General features: G+C 40.1%; 3 protein-coding genes and 1 long non-coding RNA gene across 17 annotated transcripts in view; 2 read left to right on the plus strand and 2 right to left on the minus strand.

The window, feature by feature from the left end:
* The window catches only part of filip1l (filamin A interacting protein 1-like), a 163,956-nt gene extending 157,808 nt beyond the window's left edge, over positions 1-6,148 (plus strand). For all 13 annotated transcript variants that reach the window (XM_008430843.3, XM_081614634.1, XM_017302573.2 and 10 more), the window contains one exon: positions 5,543-6,148. In XM_008430843.3, coding sequence (XP_008429065.1) covers positions 5,543-5,725 — 183 coding nt within the window. In that variant the 3' untranslated portion in view covers positions 5,726-6,148. The remainder of the gene's footprint in view (positions 1-5,542) is intronic.
* A 336-nt stretch (positions 6,149-6,484) lies between these two features.
* On the minus strand, positions 6,485-15,262 carry ect2l (epithelial cell transforming 2 like). The gene is made up of 22 exons (XM_008430794.2): positions 15,008-15,262; positions 14,058-14,170; positions 13,803-13,965; positions 13,324-13,579; positions 12,885-13,083; positions 12,701-12,778; positions 12,514-12,607; positions 12,253-12,418; positions 10,957-11,085; positions 10,782-10,874; positions 10,524-10,709; positions 10,347-10,450; positions 10,150-10,266; positions 9,983-10,069; positions 9,116-9,225; positions 8,904-9,051; positions 8,752-8,825; positions 7,783-7,939; positions 7,642-7,707; positions 7,468-7,556; positions 7,220-7,392; positions 6,485-7,136 (listed from the first exon to the last, which is right to left on the minus strand). The coding sequence occupies exons 1-22, from the start codon at positions 15,260-15,262 to the stop codon at positions 7,003-7,005; spliced, it is 2,991 nt and encodes a 996-aa protein (XP_008429016.2). The 3' UTR covers positions 6,485-7,002.
* Positions 13,503-14,479, plus strand: LOC145554568 (uncharacterized). Its single transcript, XR_014090555.1, has 2 exons — positions 13,503-13,601; positions 13,815-14,479. It is a non-coding gene; the product is annotated as an uncharacterized LOC145554568 (long non-coding RNA).
* A 1,195-nt stretch (positions 15,263-16,457) lies between the features above and the next one.
* ccdc28a (coiled-coil domain containing 28A) lies at positions 16,458-20,686 on the minus strand. 2 transcript variants are annotated; one of them, XM_081614681.1, is made up of 7 exons: positions 20,663-20,685; positions 20,458-20,574; positions 20,011-20,244; positions 19,724-19,902; positions 19,491-19,645; positions 18,826-18,848; positions 16,458-17,520 (listed from the first exon to the last, which is right to left on the minus strand). In XM_081614681.1, the coding sequence occupies exons 3-7, from the start codon at positions 20,172-20,174 to the stop codon at positions 17,466-17,468; spliced, it is 576 nt and encodes a 191-aa protein (XP_081470807.1). In that variant the 5' UTR covers positions 20,175-20,244; positions 20,458-20,574; positions 20,663-20,685; the 3' UTR covers positions 16,458-17,465. The 2 variants fall into 2 exon arrangements, with proteins under 2 accessions (XP_081470807.1, XP_008429004.1); XM_008430782.3 differs by having other exon boundaries at positions 16,458-17,528; positions 20,458-20,686.
* Between the last annotated feature and the right edge of the window lie 1,857 nt (positions 20,687-22,543).

Raw genomic sequence — 22,543 nt, forward strand, 5'->3', positions numbered from 1 at the left:
TGTTTCAGATCATTTTCATTAAAAACGAAAATTGATTAAATGTTTTGACCAATTTTATGAAGGGTAAATTAGGGACTAAGGTTGTTTTTCTTAACAGAAAGAAAGTCACATTAGTGGAAAAAAGCTGTAAAATTGCTAGAAAGGTTATTTTAATGAAAAAAAAAGCTTCAAAAGAGTTATGAATATACCAATCAGAGCTTGTGTTTGGTTGCTACAGAAACACTCATGCTGCACTGAGACACCAGAGAACAAAACTTCTCTCTCGTGCTCTCTGTTTTTGGTGAAAACTCAGCAATGTTATGAAGACACTTGGCTTCATGACAATTGAAGCTAAGTTGCCCATTAACCAACACTTTATTAACTGAAATTGTCTTCAATATTTAAGCATTTCCAAGGTGGTTTTTGGAAGTTCCTCTGAATTTCACGGTATGTATGAGTGAACATAAGCTTTTGATTTGAGGATGTGATGAAACCGCTGGAAATGTCTCAGAGCAAACGCACAACACGTGCTCCTCTTCCCGCCCGGACACACAGGCGTTCAGGTTCCTTAGAATTCTGCACCATGATTGAGTCTTGAGCATTGTGTACAAGATTGAAATATTTCCAGAGAACTGAGGACAGGAAAAGGAAGAGGGTTATCAAGTGTTTAAAAAGGAAGTTGTGTTTTATGCCAGTTACATTCCCTGACAACCATTAAAATGATTGTCAGCCACTGTTTTCTCAAAGTTATCCAGAGTTATTCTGTAGCATAAAGCCAACTAACTTGTTTTTGTAGAACACCTCATGAATTAGCCAGGATTAAATAAATGCAAAAAGTTGTGTATAGGCTGTTTATGGCTGAGCGTGTGAAGCCATGTAACTGTGCAAATGTCTTATCAGGGTTACTGCAAACAGGATAGCCTCTAAATGGTGCCCCAAAAAAAGATTCCCATCGGCATCTTGGCATGAGGCTGCACCATGTAAACACGCTGATTAAGATGTGATTGTGCGCTAAATGGAGCGACTGCTTGTTTGAGGACATGAGCTGCTCGGTTTGTTTGACAGCCGCACAAACGGTCAAACGGTTTCTGAGCAGACTGATGAACTGAGACGGATTAAAGGGTTCTTTGGAAATGGACTTTTCCTCCTATTAGGACTTGTATCTGCTACAAAAATTTATTTCAGCTGCAGGTCTGATTATTATTATTATTATTATTATTATTATTATTATTATTATTTTTTTTTATTTTTTTTTTTTTTTTGCTCATTCTGCTTTGGAGAATAAATCAAGTTCAGATAGTCTGAATGTGTTCTCTTTTAGGATGTTTGTTCATCATTTGTTTGGTGGAGACATTGAATGTACAATTATTCCCTCTGCTTTAGGATGCTGTAAAACTGGGAGGATTTTTGCACTTTCTTTTTCTTAAGGTTTGAATAGTATGATGCATAACCATGGCAACAGGGTGTTGTCTTTACAATTGGGAGTAGTTAAGGAACATCTCAGAAGCTTAAATAATTAATACCTGAATATAGAGCAGAAAGATGAGGAGGAAGTTCAAATCATCTCTTCCATCAATTGTAAAGGGCAAGGATCAAATCCTCTACTGCTCCAACATCTTTCTGCCCGATTTTCTAACCGTACGACCAGAAAGAAATTTAAAAAGGGGTGGCAAAAGCAATCGCAAGTCCTGGTGGACCAAGTTTGTACCATTCTTGACTTAATCTTTTACTGTCTCTTCCATCTATCATAGCAAACAAGAAGCTTCTCCCCAACTCCAACTATGCTCAACTTTGCAACCTTCACTCTAGTCTCAACTCTTCTTTATCCACTAACATGATTTTTTACCACCTCCATTTGTCAACTCTAACAAGCATCCACTTTCCTATTGTTTATCCCCTTACCATGATACTGTCACTGCTGTGTTTCACCTTAGACATGGTGTGTTCATGAAGTATTCACATGCTATTCTGGTCTCTTGTTGAAAAACTACCTTCTTCTATGTTTTGTTATATCCTCAACATTACTTATTCAAAACTTAACTCTTGACCACACCTCTAAGTTGGTCACACTGGCTTTAATTTAGGTGTAAAAGATTAAAAATATGCTCTGAACATTCCTAATTCTTCTAAAAAAAATTTAAAATTAAGTTTTACTTTTCTTTCACATCACTATTTGCGTCGGCCTGTCACACTTATTTTACACTTATAAACTTATTTTTGCTGTATAAGGAGCAATCATTCAGAAAGTGTGATCAGGTTTAATAAACTAAAAAGCAGTTTGCTTCCATCTAGTGCAGGGGTGTCAAACTCATTTTCACTTTGAGCCATGTCAAAAATCTGAATTGCTTAAAAGCCCGGTTGTGCCAGAATTTGTTAAGAGCCATTAAACTGTTAAAATATTAATAGCTGTTCCTCCAGTAGTTTGTGATTGTTTGTGTGTGTGCGTGTGCGTGTGTGTGTGTGTGTGTGTTTTTTTTTGTTTTTTTTCCAATGTGATGCTATCCATCCATCCGTCCATCCATCCATCCATCCATCCATCCATCCATCCATCCATCCATCCATCCATCCATCCATCCATCCATCCATCCATCCATCCATCCATCCATCCATCCATCCATCCATCCATCCATCCATCCATCCATCCATTTTCTTCCACTTATCCGGGGTCGGGTAGCGGGGGCAGCAGCTTCAGAAGGGAGGCCTAGACTTCCCTCTCCCCAGCCACTTCTTCCAGCTCCTCCGGGGGAATCCCAGGGCATTCCCAGGTCAGCCGAGAGACATAGTCCCTCCAGCGTGTCCTGGGTCTTCCCAGAGGCCTCCTCCCAGTGGGACGTACCCGGAATACCTCACCAGGGAAGCGTCCAGGAGGCATCCTTACCAGATGCCCAAGCCACCTCAACTGGCTTCTCTCGACGTGAAGGAGCAGCGGCTCTACTTTGAGTCCCTCCCGGATGACCAAGCTTCTCACCCTATCTCTAAGGGAGATGACACTCCCACTCCCTTCTTCCCTCATTCATGAACAAGATCCCCAGATACTTAAACTCCTCCACTTGAGGCAGGACAACCCCCCTGACCCGGAGAAGGCACTCTACCCTTTTCCAGCTCAAGATCATGGCCTCGGATTTGGAGGCACTGAGCCTCATCCTGGCTGCTTAACACTCGGCCGCGAACCGCTCCAGCGAGAGCTGCAGATCACGATCTGATGAAGCCAACAGGACCACATCATCTGCAAAAAGCAGAGATGCAATCCTAAGGCCACCAAAATGGATCCCCTCAACACCTCGGCTGCACCTAGAAATTCTGTCCATGAAAGTAATGAACAGAATCGGTGACAAAGGGCAGCCTTGGTGGAGTCCAACTCTCACCGGAAAAGACCCCAATTTTCTGCCGGCAATGTGTCAGTAAGTCTGACACCGGTCATACGGGAACCTGACAGCCCGTATCAGACAGTCCCCCTAAGGACACGATCAAACGCCTTCTCCAAGTCCACAAAACACATGTAGACTGGTTGGGCGAACTCCCATGCACCCTCCAGGACCCTGCTGAGGGTGTAGAGCTGGTCCAGTGTTCCACGACCAGGACGAAAACCATATACTGCTCTTCCTGAATCCGAGGTTCGACTATCCGACGGACCCTCCTCTCCAAGACCCCTGAATAGACCTTACCAGGGAGGCTTAAGAGTGTGACCCCCCCTGTAATTGGAGCACACCCTCCGGTCCCCCTTTTTAAACAGGGGGACCACCACCCCGGTCTGCCAATCCAGGGGAACTGCCCCCGATGACAATGCGATATTGCAGAGCCAACACAACCCTGCAACATCCAGAGCCTTGAGGAACTCTGGGAGGATCTCATCCACCCCCGGGGCCCTGCCACCGAGGAGCTTTTTGACCACCTCGGCGACCTCGTCCCCAGTGATTGGAGAGCCCAACTCAGAGTCAGCTCAGCTTCCTAAACAAAAGTCATGTTTGTGGGATTGAGGAGGTCTTCAAAGTATTTCGCCCACCGGCCCACAACATCCCGAGTTGAGGTCAGCAACACACCATCCCCACTATAAACAGTATTGGTGCTGCACTGCTTCCCCTTCCTGAGATGCCGGACGGTGGACCAGAACCGCCTCGAAGCCGTACGGAAGTCTTTCTCCATGGCCTCTCAAAACTCCTCCCACGCCCGAGTTTTTGCCTCAGCAACCACCCGAGCCGCATGCCGCTTCGCCCACCGGTACCCATCAGCTGCTTCTGGAGTCCCACAGGCCAAAAAGGCCCGATAGGACTCCTTCTTCAGGTTGACAGCATCCCTCACTGACTGTGTCCACCAACGGGTTTGAGGGTTGCCGCTGCGACAGGCACCAACAACCTTGCGGCTGCATCTCCGATAAGCCGCCTCGGCAATGGAGGCACGGAACATTGTCCACTCAGACTCAATGTCCCCCACCTCTCCTGGAACGTGTTCAAAGTTCTGCCAGAGATGGGAGTTAAAGCCTCGTCTCACAGGGGACTCTGCCAGACGTTCCCAGCAGACCCTCACTACACGTTTGGGCCTGCCAGGTCTGTCCGGCTTCCTCCCCCACCACCGGAGCCAACTCACCACCAGGTAGTGGTCAGTGGACAGCTCCGCACCTCTCTTCACCCGAGTCTCCAAGACATACGGCCACAGATCCGATGAAACAATGACAAACTCGATCATCGAACTGTGGCTTAGGGTGTCCTGGTGCCAAGTGCACATATGGACACTTATGCCTGTACATGTTGTTCGTGATGGACAATCCGTGACGAGCACAGAAGTCCAACAACAGAACACCACTCGAGTTCAGATCGGGGGGGGCATTCCTCCCAACCACACCTCTCCAGGTCTCACTATCATTGCCCACGTGAGCGTTGAAGTCCCCCAGTAAAACAAGGGAATCCCCAGGACCCCCTCTAAGGATTCCAAGAAGGGTGGGTAATCTGAACTGCTGTTCAGCCCGTTAATTTAAAACGTGATAACCCCCCGCTCAGTAATAAAATGCCCTGACCCACAGCTCGGAGGAGAGGAGGGGAAAGGGTGTGGCAAAACAGCTAACATTGATTTAACATTGATCAGATGTTGATCAGACATCCCCATTTCAGTCATTAGATTTCAACGACAAAACAACATTGATTCAATGACACAGTTTCAACGTCAGTTACTTGGCTAGTGGTGGATGGTTGTTTGATGGTTGATCCCGTCATTTGTTGACTTCAACCAAAAATCAACCATTAATCAGACTTTTGCATTTCAGTCATCAGATTTCAACCACAAAACAACATTGATTCAATGGCACAGTTTCAACGGTTTCATTGGATGGTTGCTTGATGATTGATCCACCATCATTTGTCGACTTCAACCAAAAATCAACAATTCTAACTATAATTCAACGTTGATTTAACGTTGTGTGCTATCTGGGTTCTGACATAAATGGACTTTTCAGTAATATTCTAATTTTTTGAATGGGTCTTCAACTAGCTTAGAATTTAGCCTGTCATTTTAGAGAATGCCACCTTTTTTGTTCAAAACGTACCACAAATTCTCTCTGTTTCTCCGTCAGATACCTCTCGAAGCATTCCGACGTCCAGGACCGACCCGAATCCCCAAACCAAATGGTTTCGGTTCCCAGAAAAGCGCAAACAGCCCGGCGATAAACCAGGGGTCGTCGTCAGCTGCCGGAATCGGGAGAGAGCCAGCCTCACGCATGAAGAACAGCCCAAACCTGCTGAACCGGAGACTGTGACGTCACTGACCCATGTAGCTGTCGTGCTGAATTAAGTGTTCAATTTCCCCAAATTTTCATCGTTGGTGCTCTAACAGTGGCTACATGCAGCTGTTTACTGTCTGTGCTCTATTCTATTAGCTTGTCCAGTAACACACTAACTACTGAAAATTATCTGCTGCAACCAAATTACTCATCTGAAGATGTCCATGAGAACAGCAAATGACATGAAAATATTAGATTAAAAGGCGTGATATATGTATTTGTTAAATAAAAAATAGTATGTATATTTTTATGTGTCTTTGTGAGATGCAGATAAAGAAGATGGATATGGGACACAGAAAAAGTGGCAATAATGTACAGAACTGATGAGTTTTAATGCAGCTACTTCATTAAAATATGACGTGTTATTTTTCATTACAATAAAAGCCTTTTATACTTTGATGCGTAAAATGTTTACTACCTGCACCTCAACATGTGGAAAAATACATTTTATTGAAATTAAAAGTCAAACATGGATGAATACTGATCATTTAAGATAGATAATCAGTTTAATGTTAGGCTATTTGATAAAAATGACAATAATTAACTTAGAAAAAACATTACTATTTATGGAATAATTTAATGTTGAGTAAAAATATGGAATCACTGAACATTGCTAAGAAAATAATGAAAGCAATCAATATTGAGGCACACATATGGAATTTTTTTTAATTAAAATGCTCATTATTGTCTACAAATATGTCATTATTCAATATTTTGGAAAAAAAAGTGAAATCATTTAATGAAAACATGTGGAGTTGTTTATTGTTGAGAAATAATAGACTGGTACACAATGTCGTGAAAAAAATGTGGAGTCATTTGATGTTGAGGAAAAAAGTAGTGATGTGTCGTACATAAAGATAAACATCAATATCAGCCAATGTTTGTCATGTAACATATCAGTCTGATAATAAATCTGGGCTGATATTAATAACACTATTTATCACGTTTGTATTTCCAGAGGGACTTGGTCATATGGTATTTGTTAGGTTGTGTGATCTTGGTGATGATGCAGAACATGATTATGGTTCAGAAAAGCAATGTAGACAGTGTGGGCTGGTGAAAATCATTAAATATTATCATCTTCTGCTAAAACATAAAACAAACCAAACACCCTCTAAAAGAAGTGATTTCATATTATTTGCATAATTGTCTCAATCTATAGGAAGGACTGGGACTATTTTCATTAAATGTGTACAGAGGAGCTCCTTATTGGGGGAGTCAGGTGCTATGCTGCAGATATCGCCGCCTTAAATTCACTGATGTTCTGTCAGGGAGGAGCTTATAGCCAAACGGAGCGCAGACAGGAAGTTGTCCCTCTCCTCTTCCTGCTCTGTCGCACAAACCCACGAACAGCGCGGCCCGTCCAGGATGAAGGCGTGGCGCACATCTGCAGTTGAGGACACACACCTGCATATCACTGTGGTGCTCAAACTGAAGCAAACTGGCTCCTGTAGCTGCTTTTAGACTCACAGCGTGTGTGTAGGATTTCTCTGACGTTCAGACTGCTGAGAGCCACAGAGACCCAGAAAGTGTGTGTGCTCCGGTGAGTCATGGTAAAGGGTATGTGCTGCAACCTTCTCCGGGTCAAAACTAAAGCATCACTAAACAGGAAGAGCCCCACGTCGCATACGTGCTCAAAGGCCCTGATTGTGCAACAAACCAGAATGACTTACTGTACAAACCGTACATGCAAACAGACAGTCAGCTGGAGTCGTCACCTCAGTGAGTCTGGAATCTGTTCGTCTGGACTCCTGAGCAGCATGGCATCCTGGGTTATTATCAACTGTCGGTTTCCTTCAGCGAGACTCTGCGCGTGAATATAAAACAGGAAGCAGTAGTTCAAGGTTTGACTTCAATATGTTTTTTAAAAGAACAATGAAGAGTCCTCTGACCGGACAGCCCTGGATCAGTTCCTGTGTCTCCTCCAGCCTCTTGTCTGCCTCAGAGTTTCTCTCCAACTGGAAAACACACAAATCATTTCCATATTTAGCTGGAACCTGCAGGAGCTACCGTGTGGACCCCAGCTCCGTTACCTCCTGGATGAAGTCTCTGAACTGGAGCATTGTGTTGAGGGCAGAGCGGAGGTCTGGGTGGTCCGGGTGATCGGGTCGAGTGTGTGAGGTCAGAGCTTGAAGCAGAGTAACATACTCCTGGATTCGCCACACAGGACAAAGCAGCAGCTCCTGCAGGCTTCACACACAGATACACCGAGGACAGCAAATCATTCTAATATTTAAATAACAAAATCTAAATGGATTTCCCTTTTCTGATGATGTCTTTAATGTTACATGTAGCAGCATGTTCTACTTCAGTATGTGTCAACAGAGTTCTGTCTGCGAGTTCTGTCTGCTCTCTTCAGAAAAGCCCAAATTCAAAAATAAAGTATTGTTGAATTTTAATTTGTTCTCTGGAAGTCCATCATCTCTGCCTTCTTGAGCAGGTTTAGCTCCAGGTGGTTCTGACCGAACCAGTGGACCACCCCACAAACCCCACTCACAGTGGATCAGACTGATAACAGTTGTTTGACCCACTAACACCACTGGGGAGCGCTGGTGAGTGGAACATTTTCTCATTCTCTGGTGCCACCAAGTGTCCCTGTGGGGACGGTGCATACAGGGTGATGTGTGATGTCAGCTTTCCTCCACAGTTTCTTGTTCCATAGACCACAAAGTTCAAATATGATCTAACTCGGACTCCTTCGTCTATAATACCTCCTGCAGGATGGCAGGAGGCATTATATTATACCTTTGATATAATTTGTCTTACCAAAGGTTTTCTATCAACGTTGGCTTTCTTTTGATTTGAGGAGTATCAGACTAATTGAAACTTTGGTATAACAGATTATTTTTTATGGGTAGTTTAGTGTGGATTGTGCTGATTAAAAATAACACATTATGATGGCCCGTCTGCACATTTATGACATTTGTTGCTTTACACAAAATTATGCTAATACTATTGATTTTAAAAACCCAGTTATTTATCCTAAAAGCAGCATTTCTTACCTCAGCATGTGTGTTGGCAGAGTTCTGTCTACTCTCTTCAGAAAAGCCCCGAATGCAGGTTTAGCCTCCCTGCACTAAAACATACACGTTTGACACAACCAGGTGAAGAGTGGAGCTATTTCTCACTTTTAACAAGACAATACTATCCTTACCTTATCTATGGTGTGGACGGTGGTGATGTAATTATTAAGGTAGTTAGTGTAGACATTCAGTTTGGAGCAGAATTTTACAAACACATCTCCAACACACTGCTCTTCTCCCCAGTGCTTCAGCCTGGCCTGTAAATCAACCTGAAACACACTAAAACACACACTTATCTAACATCTGACTCCAGAAGTATAATACCAATCCAGCTGGTGTTTACCTGTTCAGGTGCAGTATCAATGCAACAGAGCTGAAGATGATCTGGATGTCGATGTAGCTGAGGATCGCTCTGTTGGAATTCACCACCGCCATGAGAGGCTCCCGGTACACCTCCACACAGTCACACAGATAACAGAAAACATATTTATTGATACAGATTAGTACGAAATACAAACAAGAACAAGTTCATCAGTAAGAAAAAGAAATTCCACAATAATATAAATAAATGTGAAAGCATTTAAAAAATGTAAATCAGAGAACAAAATTTAACAAATCAAAATAAACACAATTAAAACTAAGAAATAAATAATCAACAACAAAATAGAATTAAAAAAAAAAAAAAGAAAAGTAACACAACACATAAAATAATAAAATAAATGTGTGTGTATATATATATATATATATATATATATATATATATATAATTAAATATTCATATGAAATCCAAAAGTACACAGAAAAATATAGAAATGAAAATACAGTAAGTACAGAAGTAACTAAACAATGACTGAATAAATTAAAAAAAAACTTAAGTGAACAAATGTGCAAATTCTTTAATCAGTTTATTAATGAATTAACAGCAATAATGATTCTGTACGTAAATTAAAATAGATACTAAATTTTAAATGAAATCAAACAAGGAAAAAGAAACAAAACTCAAAAATTCTTGTCAAATACACTTATAAAAAAAACCCCAGAAAGACAGAAGATATAAACATTTTCTATTATCAAACTTTTTCTCATTTCTAAGTTTCAAGCTTTGGATCAGAAGCAAACTTTTTTTGCTTCATCATAATGATCTGACCTGATCTACTTAGACTCTCTGAACTGAAGCATTGTTTGTTATTAAAGTTTCCTGGTGTTCTACCTTCAGCACAGCCCTCATTCTTTCCAGATAAAGGCGCTCGCTGTGGAGCAGCTCACTTCCAACGGAACATCTCCAATCTAAAGTTGTCTAAAGAAAGAAACAATAAGACATGGTTTATATTTGTTGTTCAGTCATATCAAAACAGAACGGTGTAAGAAGGGAAACACCTGTGGTATCCCTCGTGGTTGACCTGGGCATGATGAACCACCTGCTCCTTGGCTCCCCTCTCCGTCCTCTTTGCTCCATTTCATCAGGAAGCTGGACAGGAACTCTAATGGTCGGCTCTGAAGCAGTGAGGACAGATAAAGATTCAAGTTTACACCTGGTCTTTTCTCCTCCCTTCCTGTCTTACAGCAGTTCTCACCTCGTTCTGTCTGCTGAGAGCTGTAAGTCCTTCTGTCAGCGCTTCACTGAGTTCCCCACACACACCAAGGGTGTCCAGGGAAATGTTCTCCCACAAGAAGAGTCCTAGAATTGAACCAGACATGAGTTTAAAGCTTAATCAAAGTAAAGCTGTGGACTGATTGAGCTCAGAACTGACCCAGAGCTCTGCCTCTGGCTTGTAGACTAGCCTGATGAAGCTGCAGCTCCAGGGACTTCCTCAGCCGGACCAGAACCTCTTCAATCCATCGGGCCTGTCTACACCAGCCCAACAGCACGCTGTCAGTCACGTAGCATAGAGCTGGAGCTGCTGGGTCCTGGTCGCCACCAGACCACTCGCTTAGGACTGCAGCCAACAAAAATTACATCAACAACTATAAGAAACTACAAGCAGAACTCGTCTTAAGGAGTAACTCACTGTTCTGGAAACTTCCTGTGGCAAAACCCAAAGGAGCGCGAACTTCCAGACCAGTCAGATTGGAGAGATTCCACATCAGAGCGAGTCCCGACACTGTGACAAGTCCAACTACGAGCTTACATCTTAGAATTACTTGAAGAATTTAAATGTTTGAAAATTCAAACAGAAGTTGTACCAGATGCAGCCAGCGGGCAGAAAATATCAACCCCGCCTCCTTCCTGACCAGGTGCCACCAAGGCACACAGTTTTTCCCAGAATTCCCGGTGATCTGGGGATGATAACGTCCTCTCAGACAGAACACTGCCTAAAAGATACGGAAATCGGACAAAGGTACAAAGAAATACCACTCAAAACACAACTCATTCTGATAGAGATTTTTTGGTATTATCATTTTGGTGTTACTCTAGGAAATTACCTATCACATTCTTTGTTAGTAGCAGCTAGAAAGAATGGTTCCTATGGTTCCTAGGAGAGTAAGTCTTCAGCGGGTAGAGATGAGGTAAATGAGTGACATAATTTTGCAATACATGCTTACTGACTCATTATAAGCAATTCCACAGTGATCAGCTCCACAGTGGGGCTGAAACTGATGGTAGTGATGGAGAAACCTCTCATATCAATAGGAGAATTTCAGCGACTTTGAGGAAACAAATAATGGTAAGCAGGTAAAAAGCATGAGCACCACCTAATCTGCCTACGAGCAAAAGTTTCTGGATGTTTCTATTTCCAATCAAATTAAAATGGAAGCAAATAATGTGATTATTGAAAAAATTAATACTGTAGGTTGTAACCAATGTAATTAATGTTGCCTCAACCAGGAGGGCTGACAGTGTATGTTTGTCTCATTTATGTTTGTCTCATATTAATCTCTCATCAGCTTCTTTCAGTTGTAATGGGTGAGCATAATATCTCCTAATCCAACATCTTTCTGTCTGGCTTTCTAACCAGACAGAGGAGTGGCAGAAGCAAAGGAGGTGGATTAGCAGTGCTTGCTAACAGATGATGGTGTCATCCTGAACATGTTCCTGTCAGCCAGAATCTTCAGTCAGTGGGATCTTCAGATTTGTTGTAAAACTGACTGCTACCAGAGATCCTTCCACAGCATCACCTTCCACACCACCTCCATCAAATACTGATGTTTCCTCTTCCACGGTGAGGTTGAAACTGGTGTGGAAGAAGGTGTGGAAACATCTTAATGGTGATATGATGCTACAATATTACTGAGATGGTTGGATGACAAAAAAAGTCAGTCAGGAAAAGGAACCAGAATGGCTTTTAAATGGATTGGCCTTAACTCTATTTGAATAAAGCCTTAATAATGAAATCACTAGCTGAATAAAATCAAGCAAAAAATAAGCATCTGCAATTCCTTTGCTCTGGGTATTCTACCAATGCAAGAGAAAATGTTTAGTTCTTGGACTTGGACACAACTATAGTAAATATGATCAATTGAATTTTAATGAAGTCTCACCATTAACCAGATGAACCTCCTCTGTTCCTCCTGGAACCAGAAGGCCAAGCCTTTGCACTTGCTGCCCTGAAGCAGCTCTCTCCATCTGGTTGAAGAGAGCCGAGAGAGTCCATCTATGGTCATACAGAACCACAGCCACTCTGGTCTTCACACCACTGAGCACCACCTGAGATCAGGAGATGGAGGGAGGCAAACGACAACATCTTCTCAGATCTGCACTCCAATGAAAACAGGAACGTTTTTTTTTTTGTTTTTTTTTACCTCATAAGCAGGAATTTTGTTGGAGATGAGTAGCAAGACAGTAGCAGAGTCTGTGTGGGGGAGAGAAGCCGGCACCATCTTAGCCTTGGACAAGCTTTTACAGCAAAAGAACAACATAGAAAACAGAATCAGCTCATAACCTGTCAACATGTAACAAAATTTCATAGTTTAATGCGAAAAGGATTACATTGGTGTAGATGACAATCCTAACCCCATTTCAGTAGAAGCCAGTACTGAGGAACCTTTTGGCTGATGGGCAAAATGTCTTCAAGAAACAATAGAAGTCAGGTTCACATCTACTTCACCACTTGGGATTGATGCTGAAGAGTTTTGAAATTGTAAAATGTTGTATTTCACTGAAACTTCATCACCTGCTAACTTCATCCAGGTGTTGTCCTCTGTGTGGACTGAGACTGGCAGTTGGAGACCCAAATGTCTTCATTGAAGAGGAGAGAGAAGACCAGGACCTATCCATCAACTCTGAGCTGGACAGGACGGTCTGTGACCTTTCACCTCTATTGTCAGACTTTGGGTTAAAACTCCATGGTCTCCTGCTAATCAAGGCTAGTCCTGTTAGATATCACAGACCTAAGCCGTTAGAACAGCTGATGAGAGGTGAGACGTTTACATGTCAAGACAAAGCTCAGTTAGGCAAGTAATTTTATGTTTGACAGGACCGAAAAAGAAAATGATTCATATAATAAAGTTGTTGCGATCTACTGTATGTACTAAATTTGTCTCATCCTGCCACCTGTGCACTTGTGTTCACATTACACCCACTTCCTTCAGTCACCCAGAATCTTGACTCACTCTTTTCCTCCTTAAGGGCCTCTTTGAGTTTCTGCCTAATCCTCCTCTCCCTGCTCCTCTTCCCTTCCTCCTCCTTCACCCCCAGGCATTGTTGGTAGAGGGTCCCATATATCTCGGCTGCTTCCTGAGGAGATAGCCGGTCCAAGGTGGAGACGCACGAGACGTAGTGGTTCCTCCAGGCTCCAAACTCCTTGTCTTTTGGAGCGTAGGGAAGGAACCAACCTCTCTTGACACACCGGCCGGCCCAGAGACAGTCCTGATAGGAGACAGGAGGGAAGGTACGTTACCCATTAGTTAAACATACATGTTGCATTCACGTTAATGTTATTTACACATAAATGCAACAGCATGCACATTTTAATGTGCATGCTGTTGCATTCATGTGCAACAACATGCAACAACACTTGTTGCATTCATGTGCAACAACATGAATGGATGTTGTTCCATTCATATTGGAATGGAACAACATCCACACTCACCTGTTCTGCCAGGACCCTCCAGTGCCAACTGACCTGGGCGACACTGCAGAGATCCCGAGGGGACAGGAAGGACATGATGTAGAGGGATAGACACCGAGGCAGCACAGCCGTGAAGTCCAGCCGGGGTACAGGAACCGTGTCATTGAGCAGGTTTCTGCAGTGCCTGGGTTCAGCAACGTGCAACAACAGGACCAGACTGCAGACTCAGGGTAGGACTTTAGAATAACTTGAATGAAGTGTTGGAAAGAACGTTACTTAAGCTGTGCCTTGGTGCAGCGACCCAGCAGAGCCTGCAGGAGGTGCTTCCTCTGGGAGTCCGTCCACAGATCAAACCAGTGCAACAGCAGCTTCACACGCTCCTCAAACAGCTCAGATCAAACAGGAAGCAGATGGAACATGAGGACATCTAATCACTGCCAAGTACTCTAACGGGGGGAATCTGGACTTTGACTGCACCGTTTGTTGTATTATTTGGAGAAATGAGACTCTGAACTCAGCATCCATGGTTTGTGAGGTGAAATGTGAGATGTTTTAATCTCATAATAATGTTTATAGAACCGGCTATTCTAAGCAAGAGTTTTAAATTACACTTTGATGTAATCTGAGGTATATTGCTAAGAAAAAACATAATATACAACAATTTATGCATTACTGAAATAAAAATCATGGACAAAAGATGTAAGGCTGATAAAAATTCTTGTTTTCACAAAATGTTAAAAATTTACTTCTAATTTTGTTGTGTTTCTTGTTTGTTGTGTGTCCTGTGACACATTATCACCCAGTTATGATTACACCTTCATATTCAGCATAAATCGAGTTAGATGGTGGATCATATTATTCATTTTTACACCAGGCAAGAATCCAAAATTTTACTCAATTCCATTTTTTGCATAATCACACTGTGTCAATTTCTATGCAAAAGAATATAATTCAATATAATTTAGTCAGATTCAAATGGATCCCTGCCAGTTTGATATATACATCCAGTTTACATAAAATGCTAAACTTCAGTAAGAAAACCAAGTTGATTTAATTAAGTCATTGCAGCAATGTCCAATTCAGCAATGATTTTTAGAAAGTTGTTGGTTTTCATTGAACAAATTAATTTTGTGGTTCAGAAATTGGTTTTATGAAACTAGTTTCTTGCTTCTGTATATTGTAGTCACTCCTTTGTTTGAAACAGTGAGAGGAAATTAAAGAACTACCTGCAGGTTTCTCTGCTTGTTGCCCAGTGGGGTCCAGCTACTGAAGCGGGTCTCTCTTGCCAGTTTGGGGCCTGGCTGCGGCTCATAGTCAGGCCCACTGATCTGCCAGAGCTTCACAGAGTAAGGAGTGCCTCTGAGGTCCATCACTGCTACGCTGTTTCCTACAGGCCTACTGAAGCCGAGTAGATCTGTTTCAGATGGACTGTTGTGTGCATGGAGTAACCATGGAGACGTGTCAACAAAGGTTGAGGGCATTCCTTCACACAGCCCATCCCATCCTGAGTCTTAATAACTAACAGTATCTCTTGTAAAACTGGCTCAGGAAGCTAAAGCAGCAAACATTAAAACTTACTAAAAAGAGCAAAATTTATTTCAAGTAGTTGGTTTCCTGCACAATTTTCAGTATATTTCACAATGTTTTAAAAAGAATGAGGTCGAGTCCTTTCTGCAATCTCATAACTCATTCAGACTAGTTTTGATGTTTAGGATGATTTACACGACTGTAAATTCCAAACAAATTTCATTGTGTTTGAACTATTAAAACAGGCTGTAAGGTTGTAAGCATTTTAACCGGGGGTCTCAAATATTCCCAGATTATGGTTCCTATCCCCTCTGAATTCCAGGGGGACCCAGTAGGGTGCCGTCAAGCATGGTGGTGGAAGTATCGAATTGAGGGTTTATTTAGCTATAAGTGAAACTGTATTTTCCTTAAAGTGACTGAAACAGAAAACATTTTCTTCAGTAATACAATTAAAGGTTTTAAACACCATTGAGGGTTCCACCAGGTGAGCAATCCCAAACACACACCAAGAGTATTTTGGAATGATACGTGTTCTTGATTAACTTTACCCATTCTAAAAGAAGAATTATGAAAAAATCTTGCTGGTGCAGTTTGTCTGAGATGTGATAAAGGACATTTTAAAAGTTGATATGCTGACTGCTGAGGTATAATAATCTACTCTTCTTAAAGGGTTCCATGCTGATTAGCAACTCGCAATTTGAAATTCATTTCATTCAAGTCATTTTGATTGTAGGCTAAGTAGTTTCCAACTAAATGTTATGATCCGTTGTCACACTCAAAGATGTACATAAATAAACTTGTTACTCGTTAATTTGTTATACAATTCATTTTCACACTTCAATTACTATTTACAAACAAAATTAGTTGGATTTGTGATTAATAAGGTTAATTTATACCTGTAGTACTGAGACACTGCAATTTGCTTTTACAGATGCTGGTGAATTTTACCGTCAGTAAATACAAACTTGTGCACATAATTCTTGTCCATAAAAAACATATTACAGTGACAAAAATTTTGCAAACATTCTACCATAGAAAAAGTATTTAATCAAAAGCACCAAATTATTATGACATTCAACATTATAATGTATGTTACTTTCTGACCAGCACTATACAGGGCATGAAATACACACAAAAAAATTCACCCAGTATTTTTAATAGATCTTTATTGCAACTGACTTTGAGAAAAAAATACTTTCTTACTGTAAATGAAAGAAATACACCCAAAAAAGTCAAATACATGACATTTATTAAATCAACAAAAGTAAAATCAAGCAAAAGGCTAAGTGTGAAAACACCCCCCTCTAGTGGTTAAAATTAGACATAATAAATCAGATACAGTCTTTTAAACCAGTTTTCCCCAACGCTGGTCCTCAAGGCACACTGCCCTGCATGTTTCAGGTTTTTCCTTGCTTCAGTCCAGCTGATTTCAATCGATGACTGATTAACAGGCGTTTGCTGAAATGCAATCAGTTGAATTCAGCACATTAAAGCAGGGAAACCTCTAAAACATGTAGGACAGTGTGCCTTGAGGACCAGGGTTGGGAAACACTGATTTAAACATTGCTAACTAATAAGGCAAGTATGATTAAATAAAAAAGAAAAGAAAATAAGGCATGGCTGTGATGTTAGCATTTGGATTTCTGATTATTCTTCCAGCATCAAACTGACCCGTCAGAAACAATGTGATGTGTATTTTGCATGTTCCATTCAAACTCTGAAGGGCTGCTCACTGAATTTTAGTTGAGCTATTTTGATACATTATCTTTGTTGTTAAATCTGAAGATGAAATGACAACAACTTTCTGTATTTTTCAATGAAAAATAAGAATCTGGTGGGTTATAAACCTATGCTGCTTTCACAAATGACAGGATGCACCAAATATGTAAAATATAATGAACCTGGAGATCTTGACCTAAGCCTCCGTGCAACTTTCTTACAAGTATTATACAATAAATAGAAAACATAAGTACCTTATCTTTAATATAAGAGACTTAGTACTGTTAAACCCATCTTTGATTAACTCTGTGGGTGCAGTGAAGCCAATCTGAAAATATATTCAACCTCAGGTAAAGTTCCTCCAACTCCGCCTTGTTAGATTGCCTACACGTGGTTTCAGGAGAGATAATGTGGAAAGAGGAGGATGAAGAACAAACGTCACACGGTGGCCATCCTTGGGATTTCTTGAGTGTCCGCTAGATTCAGCTTCTGGCTGGAGGGCCGGGGTCAAGTAAAGGAACAGGTTCTCAAAAACGTCTTGTCTTCCTTTCACTCTACTCAGACCAGACATTAACACAAGATAATGGATTCAGACGAAACTAGAGTTAGTATAAATACTATGTTAGCACTTAAGCCACAAGTATCCACTAGAAATAGGATTTGCCTATGCAGTGGACCGCCACCTATTCACATCTCAGTATTCACAATTGTCAACTAGTGTTGGTGATGTTACACGCTGCTTTGAGAAGTAGAGAAAGGACAAGAAGAAACAGCTGATCAGTCATGAGAGGTAAGTGTCTGCTACATTACAACTTATTTGAAAAATCTGTTTCCAGATCCGCTTCAGCGCATTAATGGTTCTTCGGAAAAGCCAAAAATCTCAAGCCAGCGTAAATAAAACATTTTTGCAAAATCTAGGAAGTTACTTTGAATTTTGCCATTTCCATCACTTTTTCTAATGCAATACTTCAAAAATATGCATACAAAAAAACATTGATGGTTACTGATTCGTTGATTATTCTGTCGAACATAACTACAAATTATTTGTGGTAAATTTGTTATTTGTAGAACATACCTAAAATATCTGAAAGAAAATTCATCAGGGGAAGCCATAATAACTAGACACTATATGCTACTAGACAAGCTATTGGGTGAAATTTGTAAAGCAGTCAATCCAGGGGTGCCATTTATTTCCCTTTGCACTGATTGGCTGAACCTCAAAACATTGAGAAGGAAAACTAAGGATGCTAGTTTGTATGGTAGTGCTAAACAATTTCATATTAACACATATTAAGGTTTATTTGGCGTCTGACCTATTAAACTAGGCAGCTATAAGCATTTTTACAGGACTTCTGAACTATTCTTGCATTTTAGTTATTCACAAATGGCTGGAGATCCTTATGGCCATCTTGAGTTTACAAAAACTAAGCTTCCTTTGCCATATCAGTTTCATTATGCCCTCATGATGAGTATTCAAGTATCTTTTGTTGTGGAGACAATTGTTTTGATATATTGAGATAACTTAATCTCTTTTGTTAAGATTAAAGTTTAACTGTCTTTATCTTGAGGTGGCAAAATCTCAAGTTTAGTTTTGTTGAAATAAATATTTTTATTTCAACAAAAGGAAGAAGGACCAGCAAACTGTTTCTAACCATTGCAAATTCATTCAAGAATTGACTTTCGGTATCCACAAAATGGATGTTAAGTTTTGGTCGTAACGAGCCCTGTCAAATTAAAATCTTTTAAAAGTCAAGAATAAAAACAACTTATCTGAGAGATTTTCATGTCAAAAGGATACATGGAAGAACTGAGCTCCTCAAGCTGTGGAGACAAAGAACATTATTGATTTTACATAATGGATATTGTGAAACAAAAATATTTGCACTTGCTGATGAATAAGTAACTAAATTTGAAGCGCATAGCTATCCATTTCCATGCAGAGTTATTTGAGAGCTTCATCAGTAATAATTCAGGAGCTTAACACCTCTGTGCACCACTGATTGGTATCAAGTTGAAATATCATTTTACACTGAAAAAAAGCAATAAATTAGGAGAAAATATGTGGGGGGCACAAGTCTGGTGGCCCACCAGGCTTATGCCCACTGCGGGAAACCCTGGATGCATAACCATAGCAACAGTGTGGTTTACAACAAGGAGCAGCTGATCAACTCTAGCCATCATGAAAAAACGGGTGTCTTCAATCAGAGGCTGCTTCAAATTTGCTGCAACACAGATGCTACAGGAAATTTTTCCTGCTCACACAGGAAAGATAGGATTCTAAGAAATTGCAAAAATCCTTGCAGTTTCTTTGGTACACCACAGTGATCCCAAACTTTTAAGCAGTAGCTCTTTAGAGATATTTAGAAGACTAAAATTAGATGCATTCAATTTGAGCTGTTTAATATGCAAACTGAAATGAACTTCAAATAATTAAATGCTTTATTAAAAAGTAAGCAGTCTTACATTAAAAAGTAGCTTGTCCATGTTGGTGTCAGAGGCCGTTTTCCGCTGATCCTCAGGCATTTCCTCTACCTCAGAATAAAGGTCAAAGTGCAAGCATGCCAGCTTCTCCTGCATCTCTCTGATGTGTTCTATCTGATCAATGGAGCACTCATTGCCTGAGACATAATGGGATCATAGCATAATATTATAATATTTGTATCAAATCCTGCAAAGTGCTTCCACTGTGAGCTTACCAAAGGCCTGTAGTTTTCCTGAGTGGAAGTCGTTGAGCAGACTGAGCAGACCTTTCTCCATCTCCTGAACATCTGAGACATCAGTCAGAAAAGAGTGCTGGATGACGGGTGCTGCCTGGCCCTGGCTCTTATTCCCTCCCACAGCCTGTGGATATTTTGCCTTACTATCTCTCGCTCCCCTGCAAAACATTACATTGATAATAATAAAACGTACATCGACGTCTTTGACTTTATTGATTATTTTTATTATTATTATTATTTCTGAGAATGAATCTATGGAAGACGACCTCCGGTTCCTATTTCTTTGACTGGAGATGCTCCCCGTGTTGTGGTTGTAGCCGACATTCCTTCTCCTGGAGGAGGAACTGTTCTTCCGGGATAAGCCTCCGGTCTGAGCCCCGGGGTTGGTGGCGCTTCGGGTACTCTTGCGCTTTAGCTTCCGATCCTCCATAGCTTCATATTACTTTCTCTCTTACCAGCTTCGGCTAACACCGACAGCCAGCAACAACCAGTTAGCTGAGCTAAACCAACAGATAATAGGTTAGCTTAGCATGTAGCTGCTCTGTTAGTTCCAAATTTACATGGAGTAACATTTAAGCTACAGCTTAAAAACTCACGCCGAATAACATTATTAGATACAAAAACAACAATAAAATAACGAATATAAAAGCAGGAGTGACACTATATAAGGAGAATTAAAAGAATGGCCAAATATTTAAACATTTCACACTCACCTCGCAAGCTATGTAGCTCACAGCTGCAACTCATGAAAACTTCCTGTTTTCATGCTGCAAACGTGATCAAGCTGCGTTCCAATTCGTTCCAGATGATTCTTTGCGTAAATCTACAATCTGTTTTAGTACACATTATGTGTTCTGAAAAGGAAGGCATTAAATCTTGATATTACTGACTCAAAAAATATATAGAAAACACTTGTACCTTGTACAGTCGTAAAGGACGATTGTCTCCTATCATGAATAGGTCCTGCAGGACGACGTAGAATGCTGCACAATAATCAAGTTCCGAAACTGTTTATATATCCCCAAGTCAAATTTTGGAAATGTGGCGCATAGGAAAAAAATATATATATATTTCTATATTATCTATCTATCTATCTATCTATCTATCTATCTATCTATCTATCTATCTATCTATCTATCTATCTATCTATATATATATATATATATATATATATATAAACACACAGTAAATAAGTAAATAAGTGAAGTACAGCGATATATTTTTCTTCTCTCTTCCAACGTCAACATGAAAGACTACATTTCTACACTTTTCTTTAAAACAGTTTTCTAAAGTGGATTTTCAATTGAAGCAGGAGATGATAACTAAAGGAACACCGGAGCTGAACGTTTTGCTTCGAGACAGTTTGATATATATATATATATATATATATATATATATATATATATATATATATATATATATATATATATATATATATATATGTATGTATTCCATAGGACATATTACACTCCGTATAGATTGAATAAGATGGACAATAAAATTTCTCCCAAATGTCAGAGATGCAAGGTGACTGATGGGGACCTTCTACATATGCTATGGTACTGTCCAAAAATAGGAAGCTTTCTGAAACATATGACTGAGATCACATCAAGAGTGGTGGGATATCAGATTGAACAAGAACCCAAGGTGTGGATTTTAGGAAATTTAACAGCTATTAGAATAAATTATTATAAGAAATACTTCATTCTTCTTGCAAGCACAGCAGCAAAAAAATTTATTTTGAAAAATTGGAAATCTGAAAAATCGCCATCAATAAGACAATGGATTGATGAGTTGGTGTCTTACTGTAAACCGGAAAAGATTCTTTACAACGTGAGAGGAAAACAAGCAGCATTTGGGGCAATATAGGGCCCCTTCATGGAAATGTTACCGTCTATAGACATAATTGACTGGGATGCGGAATGGCTCTTTTTTTTTTTTTTGTTGGATTAGCTCAAACATAAGCTGGCAGTACTATGGATGTGTAATCATATTAATTGGACCTGTATTATCCTATAAGTGAGAGATGTAGGGGGTAGGGGGGTTTGGGGTGGATGGGTCGGGGAGAAAAAAAGAATAAATAATGATTGATTTGTTTGACACTTTAATAGGCATGACCAATTGTGTTGAATAGTGGTCAGGTTATTTTGAGATTTTGATATTGTGTTTGATCTTCACCCTCTGTCGCTTAACAATGTACTAAATATAATTGTTTGTCATGCATTTGAAAATGAACAGAAATAAAGCTGTTAAAAAAAAATCCTTTTTAAATGAAACTATAATAGATCAAAAATGTAACAAGAAATTCATCAGGAACTCTGACATCAGTTTTCTTCCCCTCTCGCCTGAGAAGAAAACATTTGCTTAAAAGTCATGACGTCTCTAAAGAAAATAAGAACCAAATATCTTGCTATTTTACTCCCACCAAAAAATTAAGATATTAATTTCATAATTATGTATGAAGTTTTCCCTATGACTTTTTGCAAAAGAAATTCAAAATATATCAATTCCTGTGTGTTTTGTGACTGAGATTTTGAGACAACACAAATTTGTTTCAATTGCAACTTCATTAATATTTTTAGAAAGATTTTCAAAAGTGGATAATGTACAAGAAATCTATTTTATCTTTAAATTTTAATATGTAAATAAATTGACAAAATTTGGTCTTCTAACAGGGGATGAAAATTTAAATAATGATATATTTAATCTGGCTAAGTTTTATTCACAAATACTGCTTCTTAAAAATGACCTCCATTTTTAAAGTGAAATAATTTTAATTGAGAGAATGCTTAAATGTTG

This window comes from Poecilia reticulata, chromosome 2 (genome assembly GCF_904066995.2).
Source record: "Poecilia reticulata chromosome 2, P_reticulata-male-v2, whole genome shotgun sequence".
NCBI classification, from domain to species: domain Eukaryota; kingdom Metazoa; phylum Chordata; class Actinopteri; order Cyprinodontiformes; family Poeciliidae; genus Poecilia; species Poecilia reticulata.